We start from the raw sequence: 19,821 nt of genomic DNA, 5'->3' as shown, positions 1-19,821 counted from the left end.
TACAGCTAAAAATGCAAGATGATCACATTTATTTTAAATCACCTAAAACCTTTCAAAATTTTAAAAGTTTTAGGGCGGGCCCTGCGGACATGGGTTTAAAGTGCACTGTTTCAATTCATTGGTTTTTGGGTATATAAGATCAGAGTGGGTTAATAAACTTAATATATTTGGGGGTTGGGCAAAACAAACAAAAAATCACATAGAGCTTTAAAGGTCAAAAGGTCAAAGGATACTAAGAGAGCCTTAAGGTGGATATATCATCGATAGATCATCACCGACGTTGATCAATAAACCCAACAAAGAGTCTCCGGCCAAGCCTCAAACTCCATAAAACACATGCGGCAATAATCAATTCATTTTTTATGGTGTTATGAAAAAGTCATAGGGATAATAATTTTTTAAAAGTGTTATTATGTGAGATTTGTCCGTGTCAATAAAATTAAATTAAAAAATTAAATGCCCACTATCATCGGTCCCCTTTCAACATGTCACGCCCAAAAAATTCTAACACAAGAACTATTGTCTTATACTAAAATTTGGTGTGTGACTCACATCATACATCCTCCAAAAACCATAATTAAATCAATAAGAATACATTTAATTTATAAATCCATCAATCCAAAGGAAATTTATTACATCCCCCAACTAATTAAAATTTCACCAACTAAATGAATCTTATTACAAAGTGTTTGCTATGACATAATAATAAAATCAAAATGTGGAAATCCGGAAAATCTCCATCTCCCATTGAACCTCCTTTGCAAGCCAAATCCATGTGCACCTGAAAGTAATAAAGAGGTGAGCTCACAAGCTCAGCAAGAAATTGCTAAACACTATCATCGTTCAGCAAATCAATCCTTACTTAATCCGTATAAATATACATATATAAGTGACCCCGAAAATTTCTACTATTCATCGTTATTCTATAACATCAACTCAAACTGTGAACTTGTAACCCATCTATGTTTAGGTTGATTGAACCTTGCATGGTATTGGCAATGTGAATTGTAGAACCAGAATCAATCCACCAAGTATCATTAAATGTATTAACTACATTTGATTCATAACACATAAAGGAAAAGAGATTACCCTTTTTAAGCAGCCAAACCTTATACTTAGGGCATTCCTTTTTCATGTGCCATTTCTTTTTGCAGAAAAAGCATTTGATGGTACCCTTATTGCTAACCTTGTTAGTTGACGCATTCTCATTCTTCTTAAATTGCACACTTTTTTTCTTAATATGTCACTTTCCATGAGTCGCTAGATGAGCACTTTCTAGCTTCTCCTGATTCAATCTCCCCTATCCTTGAACACACATGATAAGCAATTCATTAACTGACCATTTTTCCTTATGTGTGTTATAAGAAATCTTGAATTGCCCATATTCAGCAGACAGGGAATTGAGTATGAATTGGACAAGGAATGTCTCTGAAAATGTGAACTCCAATGAATTCATTTCGGCAGCTATAGCTCTCATTTTCATAATATGTTCACAGACCCCTTTATCACCCATATGCTTCATTGATGATAATTTAGTCATTAAGGTGCTAGCCAATGCTTTATCGAAACTTATAAACTGTTGTTCAATTGCTGCCATGTATTCTTTTGCCTTAGTGCATTCAGGAATTGAACTCCTTATGCTTTTTCCAACATGACTTTTAATAAGACACAAACTTAAGCGATTTGATCACTCCCACCTCTCATAAGAGCCTTTTTCACTTGGCTTACTTGATTCCGTGGGGATGGGTGGTTCATCCACACGAAGTGCCAAATCAATGTCCATGCACCCCAATGTTAGAAGGATTTTCTCCTTCCAATCCGAATAATTATCACCAGTTAAAAATGGGATATGAGATGAACCAATATTGACAGAACCAGATGGAATTGCTATAAAAAGAAAACATGCCAAACATTACTTTACTATACACATAAACTTTATTGAAAAAAATTTAACCCGCTTAAAAAACTTCATATCAAAACAATGTGTTATTATAACCTTCCTATGGGTAAAAGTTTTAAAACAATAATATTTTAAAAATATAACCATAATGGGATAAAATATTCTTTAATGATATTAAACTGATAATGATACACTCCTGTGGGCATTTGTATTCATTGTTAGTTTAATTCCAAAATCATTTTTATTCACATTTATTCATAAACAATGATTATTTTCCTGTAGGGCAGAATAAAACATTTTTTATGAATGAACTATAACCTTTTAATGCATAAACTTTATGTGATATAAATATCATATATTAAAACTTTATTTTATATCAGAGAACCAAACAACTAAAGATGATGTGGCTACTCTCTGGTTAAAAATATGCATTAAAATAACAATCATACTCATACTACATGTATGAGAGTATACTGGATAAAAAAAGATTTAATATGCAATAACTGTACAACTCTAGAGTATCCTTCATTTGTATAGAAATTTACAAAACTATACAACTCCATAGTATACTGCATAACTAAAAAATCATCATAAAACAATTCTTTATGGTTTTATGATGACATTCTCCCATATTTAAAGCAGTCGTTAAACCGCTCGAGTCTGAATACTTTATTCATCGCAGCCTGTTTGGGTGTACTATTTCATTATTACTTCATTCTGTAACCTAAACACTTTACCGGCCAAATAACCAAAACAATAAAGCAATACCAGAAAAGTATTACAGACAGAAACACACCCACCAAAAATAATACAGAATAAACAGAACACAAAGGAAATATTACAGGCCAAAAAGACAACGTAGCCGCTAAACAAATATTACAGGCTAGAAAAAAGAACGGCAACACAGTCGCTAAACAAATATTACAGACATATAAACCGAAGGATAACATAGCCAAAAGGTATGGCTCTGATACCAAAAGAAAGAAACTATCAAGCCCAAAGAGATCGCATTACCTCAAGCCATGAAATCAGATTGGTTAATGCCTGCAAAACAAAGTGAGAAATCCTAATGATGTTCACGCTTATACAAAACTTTATGTGTGTACTTGATGGAGATAACACAAACTGCTTTTGTTAGGCATAGGACCTCTGCAAGGATACTATATGAATAAAACAAGAGAGAGAGCAATACATCATGCAAACCCAATGGTTTTATTCTAATCAAAATCGTGACCACCTTCAACTTCCCACAACCACACTGCTGTAACTTCCCGAAACATAAACTGTTATGTCAGACATAGTGGATCAGAATATGAATGTATTGTGGCAATATAGGCTATACACGTGTTATAAATACACATGTCTAACAACTAATTCTTAATTTTTTTCTCTTGACATTTTTGAAGAAATTGGAATTGGATTGCTGGTTTTTTGGAGCGGGTCAAGCAACCTTCCATTCATACAATCAATGACACAGAGGAATTTTAGAGAAAATATAATATATTTTCTTATAGAAAAAGAGTTATAGGAATGGAAGGAAAATATATATAATTTATAGAATTAGAAAAGAATATTTGCAAGAAATATTATGTTTATATATATATATATATATAAACATATATATTCTTTTCTAATTCTATAAATTATTTTCTAATTCTATAAATTATTTTCTTGCAAATATTCTTTTCTAATTCTATAAATTATATATATTTTCCTTCCATTCCTATAAATATTCTTTAAATATATATATATATATATATATATATATATATATATAAATAAATAATATTCTAAAAAATTAAAAATGATGTATAAATTCCAGAATCTTTCTTGACAAACTAAATGAAATAAAGTATCATAAAAAAAATAATAATAATAAAAAGGATGTCTTCTTGGTAACAGATTGCTAAATGGCAACCAAGAAATATTTTAGAAAGAGAAAAAATATATTAGAGAGAGATTTTCATGGATAGGCCTTCAGCTACATCCAAACAAACCCGTTCACGGTTCATTAATAATACAATTGTTATATAAGAATAAGATAGAAGGAATCATTAAGTGCTTTAATGAGATATGGATCATTAGATACTTTAATGATATTTTTTATTAAAAAATAAATAAATTATTCAAATATGTTAAAAAAAATTCCTTACACTTTTAAAATAGTATAGATAGATATAAAAATAGAAGATTCTAATGTACTAAGTTCTTAATCACTCATCTCATTCCTTTCTTTGCAAAAAAAAAAGGGAAATATGCATCGGTATACTATGCAAATTATGAACATATATTGGATAATGCTATGCCTGTTAAAATTTCAGGATAGCACTGTGGTTTTATACTGATAATAATTAGTCGAGATTTACGAATTATTGTAGATTACTGTCGTGTCTGAACAGGTCTATATCAGTCCGGCTGTTTTCTCCACTCTTGGGCTTAATCGTGTATTGTCATGTACTGTGTCGTGTATTGTGTCAGTGTATTGTGTGGGAGCAAATCCTTTATCCTTTCTATATCCTTTCTTTCGTCTTCCATTTTGCTTCCAACTTCCTCATCATTCATTTCACGTGGGATTTGTCTTCTAAGAATGCGTTGGAAGATGTTTTCTCTTTGCAGAAATCGTGTATTGTCCTGTATTGTGTGGGTGCAAATCCTTTATCCTTTCTATATCCTTTCTTTGGTCTTCCATTTTGCTGCCAACTTCCCATTTTGTATATATTTGAACCGTGAATGGGTTTGTTTGGATGTAGCTGAAAGCCTGTCCATGAAAATCTCTCTCTAATATATGTTTTTTTCTTTCTAAAATATTTCGTAGTTGCCGTTTAGCAATATGTTACCAAGAAGACATCCTTTTTAATTTTTTAATTTTTTTTATGATACTTTATTTCATTTAGTTTATCAAGAAAGATTATGGAATTTATACATCATTTTTAATTTTTTAGAATATTATTTATTTAAATATATATATATATATATATATATATATATATATATATATAAACATAATCTTTCTTGCAAATATTCTTTTCTAATTCTATAAATTTTATATATTTTCTTTCCACTCCTATAACTCTCTTTCTATAACTCAAAAATTTCTCTTTGTCGTTGATTGTATTTCTCTGCTCCAAAAAATCAGCAATTCAATTCCAATTTCTTCAAAAATATCAAGAGAAAAATTTAAGAATCAGTTACAAAATTACTGTATAGAAATCATAAAAAAGTGATATATGAATAATAGAAGGAAAATTAGATAATAAAAATTATTTCTTTTAGTTAGAGGAGGCCACATCAATACAATATTAGAAAATTTGAATTAATTCTAGGAGTATTTTCATTTATGTGGGTTTATAAATAGTTGGATTTATATATAGTTATCGAATAAAAGATAAGGCTGATGGGTGTGTGAATAAAGTGAACATATATTAGAAAGATTGTGAGACATGAGAATTGAGATTGAAGAGAGATATATCAAAGAGAGAGAAAGTGTGTGTGTGGGTGTGTGTATATATATATAATTATATAGAGTTTTGTTAAGTTCAGGTAGGCGGAAAAGGAAAATCATATATGAATTTAAGGATAATTTTGATATTTTACTGCCAAAATTATGACTTGTCCTTATTTGCACAAATTGAAAAAAATAGGGGGGTTTTTCGAACAATAGGGGGTAATTGCACATTTTGTATTTAATGATAGGGTTTTTTTTTTTTTTTTTTTTTCACTTAACCCTAAAAATAATCAATAAATTAAACATAATCGAATCCAATAAAGTGCCTTGGTTTTTCTTTTTCTTTTTTTCTTTTTTTTTTTCTTTTTTGTCTTTTTTTTTTTCTTTCTTTGGAACATATAATATATAGTTATGCAAAATTTTTAGATCTTTATAATAAAATTTTCAAAATTGTTAAATGTTAATCCAATGCAAATTAAGTTTAAATGGTGTTATTTTTAGGAATTTCATTGAATTGCAATACAATAAAAGTTAAGCACTTAGTTGCGCATCTTTTGTAATCTTTGAGTTGTTATGATTTTTATTTTATTTTTCGATTCTAGAATTTTCATTAAATTACAATACAATACCAAGTAAGCACTTTGTTTTGCCTATTTTGTAACCTTTGAATACAAAGAGATGAAAAAGTGCTTATTTTGTAATCTTTGAATACAAAGAGATGGAGCATCTGTTTTTTTTTTTTTTCATTGTGTCTCTTTTATTTTTAATCATTTCTTCATAATCTATTCACATTGTCACTAAAATAAATTTGGTGAAAACACATTTATCGGCCTTTGGATGTTGTTTGGAATTTGGGTTGCATTGTTAGATATAATCCGTTGTCGGACAACTTAATTTATATATATATATATATTTTAGATTTGTACATGTCTATATTTATTTGGTCAATAAAATTATATTTTTATATATTTATTTTGAATTTACAAATTCATTTACATTCAATAAATTTTTTTACTTTTCTCGCAATTATAACCATTGTGAAATTTGCGAATCAAATTAGTTTATGAATTGTCTTTAAACATATTTTATTTAATTTAGTTTTTCTTTGTTGAAAATATGCTTGATGAAACCAAAATTCATTCTCATTGCATTTTTCACATCTTAATTATAAAATATTTGTATTAAATAGGTCAAGTCAAATTTCCTTGAAAAAAGAAAGTAATTTTTTTCTCTTAGTATCAAAAAGGTTTACTAATTATCTTATTCATTTCATTTCATTTCGTTTAATTATTTTTATTTGTGCAGTATGTTATTATTTATTATTTGTGTTAATATAAATATAATTTTTCGCAAAGATTTTCATCATCCAATTTTAAATTTTTAATTATGAATAAGTAAGTGAATCAATAAGTGTGTCATTATATTTAGCACACCAAGAGATATCCTTATAATACGAAGGGGCACAAATTATATTCATTTGGTTCCAAACATTATTTAAAAATACAAATATTAATATGTTGTAGACTTTCACTTCATTGCAACAATTTTACCATTGCATGCTACTATTTTTGTGGGAACCAATACAAATATTAATATGTTGTAGACTTTCAATTCATTGCAACAATTTTACCATTGCATGTTGTTGTTTTCGTGGGAACTAACACTTCATTTTATTTGCTCAACAATGTTAAAGGTCCAGTTCACTTAATCGTCATTCCTAGCGTTAACTATTATGATTATTTTTTGATTTTTTATTAATTAATATGGTGGACCTCATTTTTCTTTTTGTATTTTGTTAGGATAGATGTAAGAAAGACATATAAAAATGTATATATTTTTTCAATTTAGTGACAAATTATTCTTTTTCTACTTGCTTCAGATGCACGTACACTTTGACTAGTAGACTAAAATATATAAGGAATTTTTAATTAAATTTATGCTCATTAAAATTTGATTGAATATTTCAAACCATGACTACATCATATGAACAAGGTTTGGATATTAACTTCTTTTTTGAATGCCACATTCTTTTATTTTTAGCTTTATTCTTAAATTTGTAACGTAGATCAACCTCGCAATATATAAAATATCCATTATAGTATTTGACATTATGTTCATTTGGCTCTAGATGACTCAATTTTGTGTCCCCACAGTGCAACATATAAATGTTTTCAACCTTTTTATTTCTTTTTCAAATAAATGTTTATGATGAATCTGAAGTGTACATGTACAATTGTACATAAATGCAGTGAAAATAAGAAATAATTATGTGATATTCAACAATAATTCTAGTGGAGGAATATTCGAATAAACTCTAAAAAGAAATTAATTATTGAATAAAAAAATGAAAGGGAGAGATCAAAAATCCACTGTAGCCGAAAAAATTGGTTATTCGGCTCTCTCACCAGAGTCCCTGGTTTGAGTCTGGGCGGCGGAATTAATTTTTCGCAGGATTGGGCCTAAGGTTTGAAGAAATTACACACTAATAAAGTGTTTTGACTTTTATTACTTTGACCTCTTCTAAAAGTATGAAATACCTTTTATATCCTTATCTAATTTCATAATAATAATAAAAATTGTTAAACCAAAAAGGCTCTATTACCCTTTTTTTTTTTTTTTTTCCCTTCCCTATCTTGTAAACACTATATTACCCTACTTAATTTTTTTTTTTTTGAAAAAAAGAAACCCAATCAAACCCAAAAAAGAAACCTAATCAAATGTGGTTAGCATACATATATATATATATATATATATATATATATATATATATATATATATATATATATATATATATATATATATATATATATTATAAAATTTAATAATAATAATATAACTAGAAAAAAAAAAAAAAATCAATGCCATTTCATGGTATTTTTGTCCGTTCATGTCAAAATATAAAGTTATTGAAATCTTTTAACACGATGAAAGAGCAACTTAGTTATTTTTTGAATTTGTATTAACGGCAGGGTGTCATTGAGCACACACGCCAAATCTCAGGAGAGGTCAAGTAATAAAGGTCAAAGCTCTACTTCTGTGTAATAAACTTCAAGGAATGCCACTATAAATTATCCTAAATTTTTATTTTTGGACTAATTTAATCTAAAACTAACTCAAGATTACATCAAGTTTCAGCGTGGAAATTGACCATAAACAACCCAATTTTAAAGATAGATTGGGCTCGGGTTAGGTAGTTAGGGTTTGAGATCGAGTTAGGGTTGAATTAAGATTAAACATTTTACATGTCAAATTGAGCCCGAGTTGTATCTCAAACTTACCCGAGTTGTAGCCATATGCATCGCCACATTCTGGGTCTCTTAATGCAATGAGGATGTTCGGGTTGAGTGAATTCGTCCTGAGAAACAATTTTGGCCATGTTATACAAGGCATCAAGATATAGATTCTCAAAGTTATGAACTTGAAATCTAAAAGTGCGAAATCAACTAAAGTGGGTCATGCCACTTAACATCTATATTCCAAATGAATCTATAGGATCATTCCTAAGCTACATTTGAACAACAAAACGCGAATCACAATATCTATGCAATTTAACCAACATAAAAGCATGTTATACCAAGCAACAAGATATAGATTCTCAAAGTTATCAACTTGAAATCTAAAAGTGCGAAATCAACTAAATATAGCAATTTAGTATAATTAGAATATCTAATACCATACATCAAGACATAGATTCTCTAGGTTATCAACTAGAAATTTAAAAGTGCGAAATCAATTAGTGGAACACTTGGACATCTAAGCTCAGAATTCTACCGAGACCTCAATGGCTATTACGGGGACTAACCCGCTGGTAATACTACCCCTAGTGCGCACTATCTCGACGGGGATAACTCATACCTCCCGCACTAGAGCCAAACTCTAGCCACATCATAGTAACCATGTCCCAAGTGACTCCAAAATAAATAAGTTAACAACTTATACACGTATAAAATGGTACACAAAACTACCTTCATGCACAAGTAGGTTGGAACCACACAATACATGCTCTAAATCCACAACTACTATAGGATGACGAATGTCGAATCTTCAGAGCGCGATTCGTTACGTGCTATAATAACATCACATGTCGAATCTTCAGTGTGCGATTCGTTACACGCTATAACAATATAATTCAATATTGAAACATAATCGCATAAATCCATTACAAGCCTAGAATCATGCTTCAAACATAATATCAATGTTAAACACATGATTTAATCAATAATGCAATAGAAATAGAAATTAATTATATAACTTAATTAATTTCTCTAAGTTTCATATCTCAATCAAATGAACCCTAATTAACACATGTCAATAACATAACTTATTCATTACATGAATCAAGTTAAAAGCTTACTTAGGTCATTAGATCAATAGGATATAATTTAATTAAAACGTGATAATTAAATCCCTAAATTCTAAAACAACATCAAATGGTCCCAAATTAATATGTGCTAGTATACAAGTCTTAGTCCTCACAATTATCAAGTCAAAAACTTAATTAAACCAATGGAACCTTTAAATAGATTTTAATTTATCATTTTAATTAAGATTTCTAGATTTTTATACTTATCCAAATGCTCTCAAATTATAGTATGTTAAGGAACATGCCAAGACTTAATTTAAAAGCATATTATAAGTTCATTTCATGTAAGGTATGACCATGGAAATTAATCTTTTACAAAAGAAAAATATTAAAGAAAAAGTACAATTCTTATTCAATTAATTTCAATTTAATATATGTTAACAAACATATTAAATCCAAACTTTTTAGCATGCCACAATTTAATTCCAAGTTATAAATCATCATCAGAATTAAATTCTAACCATAAAAATTAATTAAATTAAATTCTAGGACTTAAACAAAAGCATGCATACAAGTTGTATAATTATGGAAAACACTCCATACAACACATATAAAATCCTAAAACATCCCCTACCTCAATTTGAGATGAAAATCTCAAAAGTCCACCGAAATAAAAGTGCTCCGAATCCGACGATACCGAAGGGTTTTGTCAAGGACAACACGATGAACAAGAATCCTAAGGAAGCCCCATGAAAATCACAACTTGACTTCAAACCCAAACTTAAGAAATGGTCAAAAATGGATTCTAATAAGGGGAAAAGGTAGAACTCGTCGAGGGGAACAATATACGTGAAGGCCGAAGACTTTTCACTAAGGAAATCAAGTGGAGGAGAAGAAGAAAAGGTGGCAACTCAAGGAGCTCCCATGGCTGCCGGCCAAGAGGGGGAGGAAGATTATAAAAATTTGATTTTTCTTCTTTAAGTCCCCTATTTATAGAAAATATCAAAAAATGCCCCAAAAAGGCCCCGCCGGGTACAGAAAAGTGGATTTTGAGTAGACGCGCTCAAACGGTGAAACTCTGTGAACAAAAAAGATTCAAAATGGGAAAACATAAACAACAGAAGAAATAACGTCAAAAACTGAGTCCCGAGCAGAGAGATAAGCCCCGAACAAGTTCGGCAGCAACCGGGGTCAGAAACTCTAAAACTGGAGAAAAACGGCCAGAACGGAATTCTAAGAGTACATGATTTGACGAAATGTGAAAATGAATCCCGTACAAGGATCCACGCTCCATACGAGGTATTTTTGCAATAACTTTCGTTAATTGCACAATGGCCCCTCCAAAAAGTGAAAATTGCACTAATGTCCTAGAATGAAAATATCTTCCAAAAATATTTTCTTAAAAAACCCTGAAATAAAATATCTTCAAAAGATATTTATGAAAAACACCCCAAGAAAAGAAAAATATTCTAAAAAACTATGCATCCATGCCCCTATGGACACCGGGAGCAACCAGAGTACTTTCTTACAAAAGTAAAGATACGTATTTCGTTGAAACCACTTAGAATGAAGATATGTGAAGTCAAAAACCAACTCTGAACACAAGAAGTGTGGTTATGTAAACAAAGTGACAAACGGGGAAAAGACAAAATAGGGAAAATGACGGAATAGGGAAAATGACGAAAAGTGAATAGTGTCGAAAAACGAAAAATGTGGAAATGACTCGGTCCTCAAAGGAAGTTGTCAATCCAAATGAAAAAGTCTCAGAAACCATTTCCGAGCAATCGAGATGACACTAAATGACGAGAAACTGAACTCAAAAAGTGAAAGATCAACGGAAAAAAAAATATCCGTGAAAATCTGAGAAAAGGAAAAGAAATGAAAATGACCGGGTCATCACAACCTTCCCACCTTAAAGGGATTTCGTCCTCGAAATCCAGCCCCAAATAAAACAAAAGGCGAAACCAGGATAACTACGGAGTACATCTCCGAGTACCCCACACAACACGCCACACCAGCGACCTCAAAGCTGAAAGGAACATATAAACCAGTGTCATTTGCACACACGTGCTCATAACAAGACAACCTCTCAGAGGAAAAGTGACCACATGGCCACACGACAAGTCGAAGCTCACACACAGAACTCAAGGTCAGACAAAGGAACGGAAGACAACAATCGTGAACGTCCCTCCAAATGAACCATCACACCGACCACCAAAAGAACTCCAAAATCACCACAGATCAAATTAAAGTGCTAAAACAAGACAACGTGGCAGTACGAATAGCGACCAGAACCCGCCCACAACGTACTCAAATGTGTGGTAGCAATGACAGTGCCTAGTGCCTGCCTACACTTACTCGTCAGTAAGGTAGTATCGACGGCAACTAGCACTCACCCACAGCACACAACTTTGTGCGGTAGCATGACAGTATAAGGCATTAGTTCATAACCTGCCCCCACTAAGGCTACCCATGAACCTCTCGATACAAATGACATCAATGTTAAAAATGATCATGACCAAATGCAATATGGGAACCAGGCATCTGTGAGAGTTGGAATATGGTCCAAGGACGTTTCATACCATCCTGGCCAATCCCAAACTCTGACAACAATGTCATAGGCACCATTATGCTTAAGGCTCCAAATCCTTAATACAACAAAACCAACATCTTTAACATCTTAAAATACTTCCATAACAACATCAATCAAGAGTCCTAAGCCTGAAAAACAAGTCAAAACTTTCAAAAATCAAAATGAACCTCATTACAAGACATTTCATCGAAAGTCCTACATATCTCCCTGAAACAGATCAATTATGAGACCAATCACCTTAATTCAAAGATTGGATCCACATTCCTATCATGGATAACTAAATCCTCAAAATACAAGTCCACCACGTGGCACACACATCAATATCTCGACAATCAAAATCACCAAATGATTCTTTCAAAATCATACTTGGCAACACCAAGTTAAATCAAAATTCCTCAATTTCAATCCATAAACAATTACTGGAACTACAATTCCTCAAAACTATGCCTAGTCATAACTAGGACGAGAAAACTCCACAAACAAGCCATATCCAACAACGATCCTCCAAAACTTCTCCTAAGAGTCAACCACATCTAGATCTCTAAAACCAAGGCAAGTTTCCAAAAGACATCCTCAAAAGCGCATCGAGCTCACCTCACGAATCAAAAAATTCCTCAATGATATGGACATAAGTCCCCGTAAAAATGATCTCACACCAATCCACTCACTCTGAGCACCACAACCCGTTAACAACCATGGCAAAACTCCCCAAGGGAAGACACGAAGAAAAGGAACCGTCAGTCCTAAGAAGGACAACACCACAACTTCATCTCTGAAATAAAAGACAACAAGGTCAAAGACTTCACCCCCTACATAGAAGTAAGTCGACCAAAATCCATCAAATCCTCACCAAAGACTCAAGACAACGATAGTGGTCCTTACGGACCAGCCAACCCCAAAGCTGTGCACAACGTAACGAAAAGAAGAGACTCACTCCTTGTGAAGTCCTTACTTGAACCAAGAAAAGAGAAAAAATCCTATCTTCCCACAAGTGTCAATATGACAAGCGCGAAAATGGAGTATTCTCCCCACCTTAGGGAAGTGGAAAGCTCAAGACAAAACAAATGTGACAACTCCACTACGAGGAATTTCATAATGAAACCATCGTGGAAACCAGCATGCACACTACGTGCGACCGAAGGAAACAAAAGGGAAAATTGAACTTGGAAGTCATGCATATGACAAGGAATGCAACTACCAAGAAGGTAAATCTACTCATATAGATAGAATCAAGGGTACATGCAACACGTCTCCACGTAAGCACAAAATCGGGTCGCTAAAATATAATAACAACATGGCATCTCTAAGTATATAAAGAAGGCATGCTAATGCCACACAATAGGAAGGCAAATGTGGATAGACCTCCACCTACTCACGCCTCACAATAACATAAATCTTACTACTAACATGGTAGTAAACGAAACTGCATAGGATAAAAATGAAGCAACAATGAACCCTATGGACATTGTGTCCTAGAGTGTCTAGGTAGAAGGAAAGACCAATCCTAGCCATAAACTGACTCCAAAAACCAATGCGACAACAACCTGTCTCAAAACATATGTGAGCCCTTACCACAATGGTAAGACTCTAACAATCCATCTCTGAATCTAAAGGTGACACTACAAGTGACACTAACAGTGCGATGCTCTCTCTACCCGAAGCATCAATTAATCGACTTAATCCCAAAAGCATCATCATGCAAGGAGAACTCAAAGAAAATGGTAACTATAGCCATACCATCAATAACCAATTCAATCACTACGACTGATCCCTAAAACAACCATCACCATCATTGATCAAAAGGACAACGCCTATTAAAACAAAACCAATATCGATTCCATCCGAACTGCACTTGTGGCTAGCCAGTACGGTAGCATGACAGTGCCATGCACCCGCCCACAAACGTACCCGCCCCCGAAAATTGCAATCCCAGAGGAATTATTTCGAACAACCAAGGATTCTAAGAGGCCCATAACCTCATCATGGCTCAAAACTAACAAGTCCTGTACTACAGCAACGCCAAATGACTCACCTCACGAGAGCTGAAACAAAAGGTGTCTCACCACCTACACTACCATAAAACTATATGGAGAATCACCAACAACCTCAAGGAAGGGTACCTAAACAAAACCAAACACATCAACCATCGTACTAAATGAAAACTCACCAAACAGCTCAACCTCAACTCGAACATCCCATGACTAGTCCCAAGTCCTGCCAAATATGCAAAACAACTATGCATATACAAATCAAATCTAGCATACATCACATGTCATGCTCTTTATATAAGAATTAATGCTTAAACAAACTGCATACTATATATACCACATAAGCACATAAACATGTTATCAAACCACAACATATTATCAAGAAGCATATAAACACATAGAGCATGGCAACATAAGCATGATATGCACCTAAACCCATTGTCCAAGGTATTCAAACCTAGGAGCTCTGATACCACTTTTGATGGCCCAAGTTTTTCAACCTGGTGCATCAGTGATGAACCGAAAGTTGACCCAATAACGGATCCGAAATGCAGAAGCGAAAGATAAAACCATAGTCTATAGAGATATAAACCATCCCCAAGACACCAATGTGACCTTCCATAAAGTCATAGAGCTCAAAGAAATAACCGGAAGTGAAAACTAACATGAAAAGGGTCAAATGGTACCCTATGGCACCAATGACAACCAAAGGGACAAAATCTAGTTCAAACTAGACCACGTACACCAAAACTGAAAAAGAGACTTTAAGCCTCACTTGAATCCCTCATTGCATGATCAAACTTAATTATATGCAAGTGTGTGATGATGTGAACATACACGCAAGTGTAAAACAACATTTTAAACATGCTGAAATGGCTTATGGCCTTATTACAATTCAATTACAACATTTAACATGTCAAACTTCTAAGTTGGAAAAATTATATTTCATAGGAAAAACTTAAACATGCTAACACTTGCATGTGAACAAGAATGCTTCTAAAGAAACTTCAATTCTGCAAATCACCAAAGCAAGTGCAAATCTCCAATCTTGTATCCTGTACCTGAAATATGCCCCAGTAACTTTGGGGTGAGCAACATAATGCTACTCGTAGGAAATAAGCATGCATCGACTTACATTTTACAATTTTATCACCTTAAGGTGAAACATGTTAAATGGTTTATACCACCTAACGTCTATACCAAGATGAGACTCGGGGAGCATCCTAAACTACCTAGATCATTGCTAGCATAAATCATATCACTCATACAATTTCAATAACATAAGAACATGTTATACAAGGCATCAAGATATAGATTCTCAAAGTTATGAACTTGAAATCTAAAAGTGCAAAATCAACTAAAGTGGGTCATGCCACCTAACGTCTAAGTTCCAAATGAATCTATAGGATCATTCCTAAGCTACATTTGAACAACAAAACGTGAATCACAATATCTATGTAATTTAACCAACATAGTAGCATGTTATACCAAGTAACAAGATACAGATTCTCAAAGTTATTAACTTGAAATCTAAAAATGCGAAATCAACTAAATATAATAATTTAGTATAATTAGAATATCTAATACCACACATCAAGACATAGATTCTCCAGGTTATCAACTAGAAATCTAAAAGTGCGAAATCAATTAGTGGAACACTTTGACATCTAAGCTCAGAATTCTACCGAGACCTCAATGGCTATTACGGGGACTAACCCGCTGGTAATACCACCCTTAGTGCACACTATCTCGACGGGGAGAACTCATACCTCCCGCACTAGAGCCAAATTCTAGCCACATCATAGTAACCATGTCCCAAGTGACTTTAAAATAAATAAGTTAACAACTTATATACGTATAAAATGGTACACAAGACTACCTTCACGCACAAGTAGGTCTGAACCACACAATACATGCTTTAAATCCACAACTATTATAGGATGAAAAATGTCGAATCTTCAGAGCGCGATTCGTTACGCGCTATAACAACATCACATGTCAAATCTTTAGTGTGCGATTCGTTACATGCTATAATAATATAATTCAATATTGAAACATAATCGCATAAATCCATTACAAGTTTAGAATCATACTTCAAACATAATATCAATGTTAAACACATGATTTAATCAATAATGCAATAGAAATAAAAATTAATTATATAACCTAATTAATTTCTCTAAGTTTTATATCTCAATCAAATGAACTCTAATTAACACATGTTAATAACATAACTTATTCATTATATGAATCAAGTCAAAAGCTTACTTAGCTCATTGGATCAATAGGATAGAATTTAATTAAAACATGATAATTAAATCCCTAAATTCTAAAACATCAAATGGTCCCAAATTAATATGTGCTAGTTTAGTATGTTAATTAAGATCTCTAGATTTTTATACTTATCCAAATGCTCTCAAATTATAGTATGTTAAGGAACATGCCAAGACTTAGCTTAAAAGCATATTACAAGTTCATTTCATGTAAGGTATGACCATGGAAATTAATCTTTCACAAAAGAAAAATATTAAATAAAAAGTGCAATTCTTATTCAATGAATTTTAATTTAATATATGTTAACAAACATATTAAATCCAAACTTTCTAGCATGCCACAATTTAATTCTAAGTTATACATCATCATTAGAATTAAATTCTAACCATAGAAATTAATTAAATTAAATTCTAGGACTTAAACAAAAGCATGCATACAAGTTGTATAATCATGGAAAACACTCCATACAACACATATAAAATCCTAAAACATCCCCTACCTCAATTTGAGATGAAAATCTCAAAAGCGCACCGAAATAAAAGTGCTCCGAATCCGACGATACCGAAGGGTTTTGTCGGGGACAACACGATGAACAAGAATCCGAAGGAAGCCCCATGAAAATCACAACTTGACTTCAAACCCGAGCTTAAGAAATGGTCAGAAATGGATTTTAATAAGGGGAAAAGGTAGAGCTCGTCGAGGGCAACAATAAATGTGAAGGCCGAAGACTTTTCACTTAGGAATTCAAGTGGTGGAGAAGAAGAAAAGGTGGCAGCCAAAGGAGCTCCCATGGCTGCCATCCAAGACGGGGAGGAAGATTATCACAATCTGACTTTTCTTCTTTAAGTCCCCTATTTATAGAAAATCTCAAAAAGAGCCCCAAAAGGGCCCCGCCAGGTCCAGAAAAGTGGATTTTGAGAAGACGCGCTCAAACGGTGAAACTCCATAAACAAAAAAATATTCAAAATGAGAAAATATGAACAACGGAAGAAACGGTGTCGAAAACTGAGTCCCGAGCAGAGAGATATGCCCCTAACAAGTTCGGCGACAACTGGGGTCAGAAACTCTGAAAGTGGAGAAAAACGACCAAAACGGAATTCTAAGAATACATGATTCGAAGAAATGTGAAAATGAATCCTGTATGAGGATCCATGCTCCAGACGAGGTATTTTTGCAATAACTTTCGTTAATTGCACAATGGCCCCTTCAAAAAGTGAAAACTGCACTAATGCCCCAGAATGAAAATATCTTCCAAAAATATTTTCTTAAAAACCCCTAAAATAAAATATCTTCAAAAGATATTTACGAAAAATACCCCAAAAAAAGAAAAAGATTCTAAAAAACTATACATCCATGCCTCTATGGACACCGGGAGCAACCATAGTACTTTCTTACAAAAGTAAAGATATGTATTTTGTGGAAACCACTTAGAATGAAGATATGTGAAGTTAAAAACCAACTCCGAACACAAGAAGTGTGGTTATGCAAATAAAGTGACAAACGGGGAAAAGACAAAATAAGGAAAATGATGGAATAGGGAAAATGACGAAAAGTGAATAGTGTCAAAAAACCGAAAAATGTGGAAATGACTCGGTCCTCAAAGGAAGTTGTCAATCCAAATGAAAGAGTCTTAGAAACCATTTCCAAGCACTCGAGACGACACTAAATGACGAGAAATTGAACTCAAAAAGGGAAGGATCAACGGAAAAAAAATATCCGTGAAAATATGACAAAAAGAAAAGGAATGAAAATAACCGAGTCATCATATCATCATCCTCCGCAACTTCCATTTCTTCATCAAGAGAAGTAATATTGGAAGATGAACCACCTACCATACTTTTATTTGAGCTTGACTTGTTTTGGTACTCGAAAAGTAAATCAACACAAATTTGTTGAACTCTTTGAACTTCAACCAATGCTTCTTTTCCATAAATTTTATTAAAATAATATTCAACTAGCTTCATCTTGTATCGTGGATCTAAAACCATCGCCACCGCCATCACCTCATGACAAACATTCCAATATTTCTCATATTTAACTAACATTTTTGATGCCATCACTCTAATGATCTCAAGTGGACTTTCAAGCCAAGTAGACAATGCAATTTTGATTTCACAAACTTTTTGGAAATAAAAATTTGAAGTAGGATAAGAAGACCTTGAAAACAACTCTGTAGCAGAGTGGGATAATTTCAACTTCGCACAAATTTCTTTCCCCCTTTCCCAATCTTTATTAGTTGGAACATTAGTGTAAAGCCTATCGCGTTGCTTTGCCGGTGGAAACACATCTTTATACATTAAAGCGACTTGAAGCATAAGATATGCTGAGTTCCAACGGGTTTTACAATCCGTGGCTAACTTTTTCTTATATGGAATCTTCAATTGGCGAGCTGCCTCTTCAAATTTTTCATGTCTACTTGGTGTTGCAGTCCAAAAATACACACTATCACGTATCCTTTCAATTCCATCCCCCATTTCTTCTAACCCATCTTTCACAATCAAGTTCAAGATGTGTGCACAACATCTCATGTGAAGAATCTTCCCATCAAGTAAAAATGTACTTGAATCAACCTTGTCTAAGTTAGAATCAATGATGGCATCATTTGTGATGCAATTATCTAAGGTAATGGTGGACACATTTCTATCAAAATTCCAATCTAACATTGTATCAATAAGAAACTGAGAAAGAACTTCCTTATTGTGTGGAGCAGGTACATTGGTAAATCTAAAACATATTAAAATAAAAATATGCATAATTAATAAACATATATGGAGTGAAACAAAAAATTGCATTATATGAAATAAACAATAAATTTATTAAAAATAAAAATAAAATTACCTCAAAATTCTTCGTTGCAATCTCTATGAGTCATCGATAAAGTGAGTTGTTACTGCCATGAAACCTTTCTTTGAGTAGTTATAAGTCCACATATCAGAAGTGATGGCAACCCTACATTTAAGATTCTCCATAAATGCCAATGTTTTAGCCTTCTCGAAATTGTAGATTTTTAATATATCACTCTTGATTGTGTTTCGAGAAACCATGTTAAACATAGGTTGAAGGCTATTAACAAAACTTCGAAAGCGACAATGGTTAACCATGGCAAAGGGATACTCATGCACTATGATCATGAAAGCAAGCTCATGTCGGGAGATATTTTGATCAAACACAAAATTACAATATTCCACTTGATTCATTTGACCTTCACTCTTTTTAACATTGCCTTGCAGAACATATTGTCTCAAGTCACCATCTTTTTTATGTTTCTTACATCTTGATAAATGATCACGCAAGCTACTTATTCCATAACTAGCCGGT

At 32.8% G+C, this 19,821-nt stretch overlaps 1 protein-coding gene across 1 annotated transcript; it reads right to left on the bottom strand.

The window, feature by feature from the left end:
- Positions 1-1,687: 1,687 nt before the first annotated feature.
- On the bottom strand, positions 1,688-19,166 carry LOC132270512 (zinc finger BED domain-containing protein RICESLEEPER 2-like). The gene is made up of 3 exons (XM_059771691.1): positions 18,259-19,166; positions 8,624-8,700; positions 1,688-1,887 (listed from the first exon to the last, which is right to left on the bottom strand). Exons 1-3 carry the CDS (start codon positions 19,164-19,166, stop codon positions 1,688-1,690), a joined length of 1,185 nt encoding a protein of 394 aa, XP_059627674.1.
- Positions 19,167-19,821: the final 655 nt, after the last annotated feature.

Source organism: Cornus florida, unplaced genomic scaffold, assembly GCF_030987335.1.
Source record: "Cornus florida cultivar Cherokee Brave unplaced genomic scaffold, ASM3098733v1 CherokeeBrave_3.0.0_Hap2_Chr08, whole genome shotgun sequence".
NCBI lineage: Eukaryota > Viridiplantae > Streptophyta > Magnoliopsida > Cornales > Cornaceae > Cornus > Cornus florida.
Note: the sequence above shows the minus strand (reverse complement) of the source record. Positions and strands in the feature narration are given on the sequence as shown.

Coding starts and splice junctions, on each gene's coding strand:
- LOC132270512 (XM_059771691.1), bottom strand. CDS start 19,166: ATGTTAGATTGGAATTTTGATAGAAATGTGTCCACCATTACCTTAGAT. Junction 8,701..18,258: donor GATGATGATATGATGACTCG/GTTATTTTCATT, acceptor ATTGTTTCTCAG/GACGAATTCACTCAACCCGA. Junction 1,888..8,623: donor TGCATATGGCTACAACTCGG/GTAAGTTTGAGA, acceptor TTCTTTTTATAG/CAATTCCATCTGGTTCTGTC.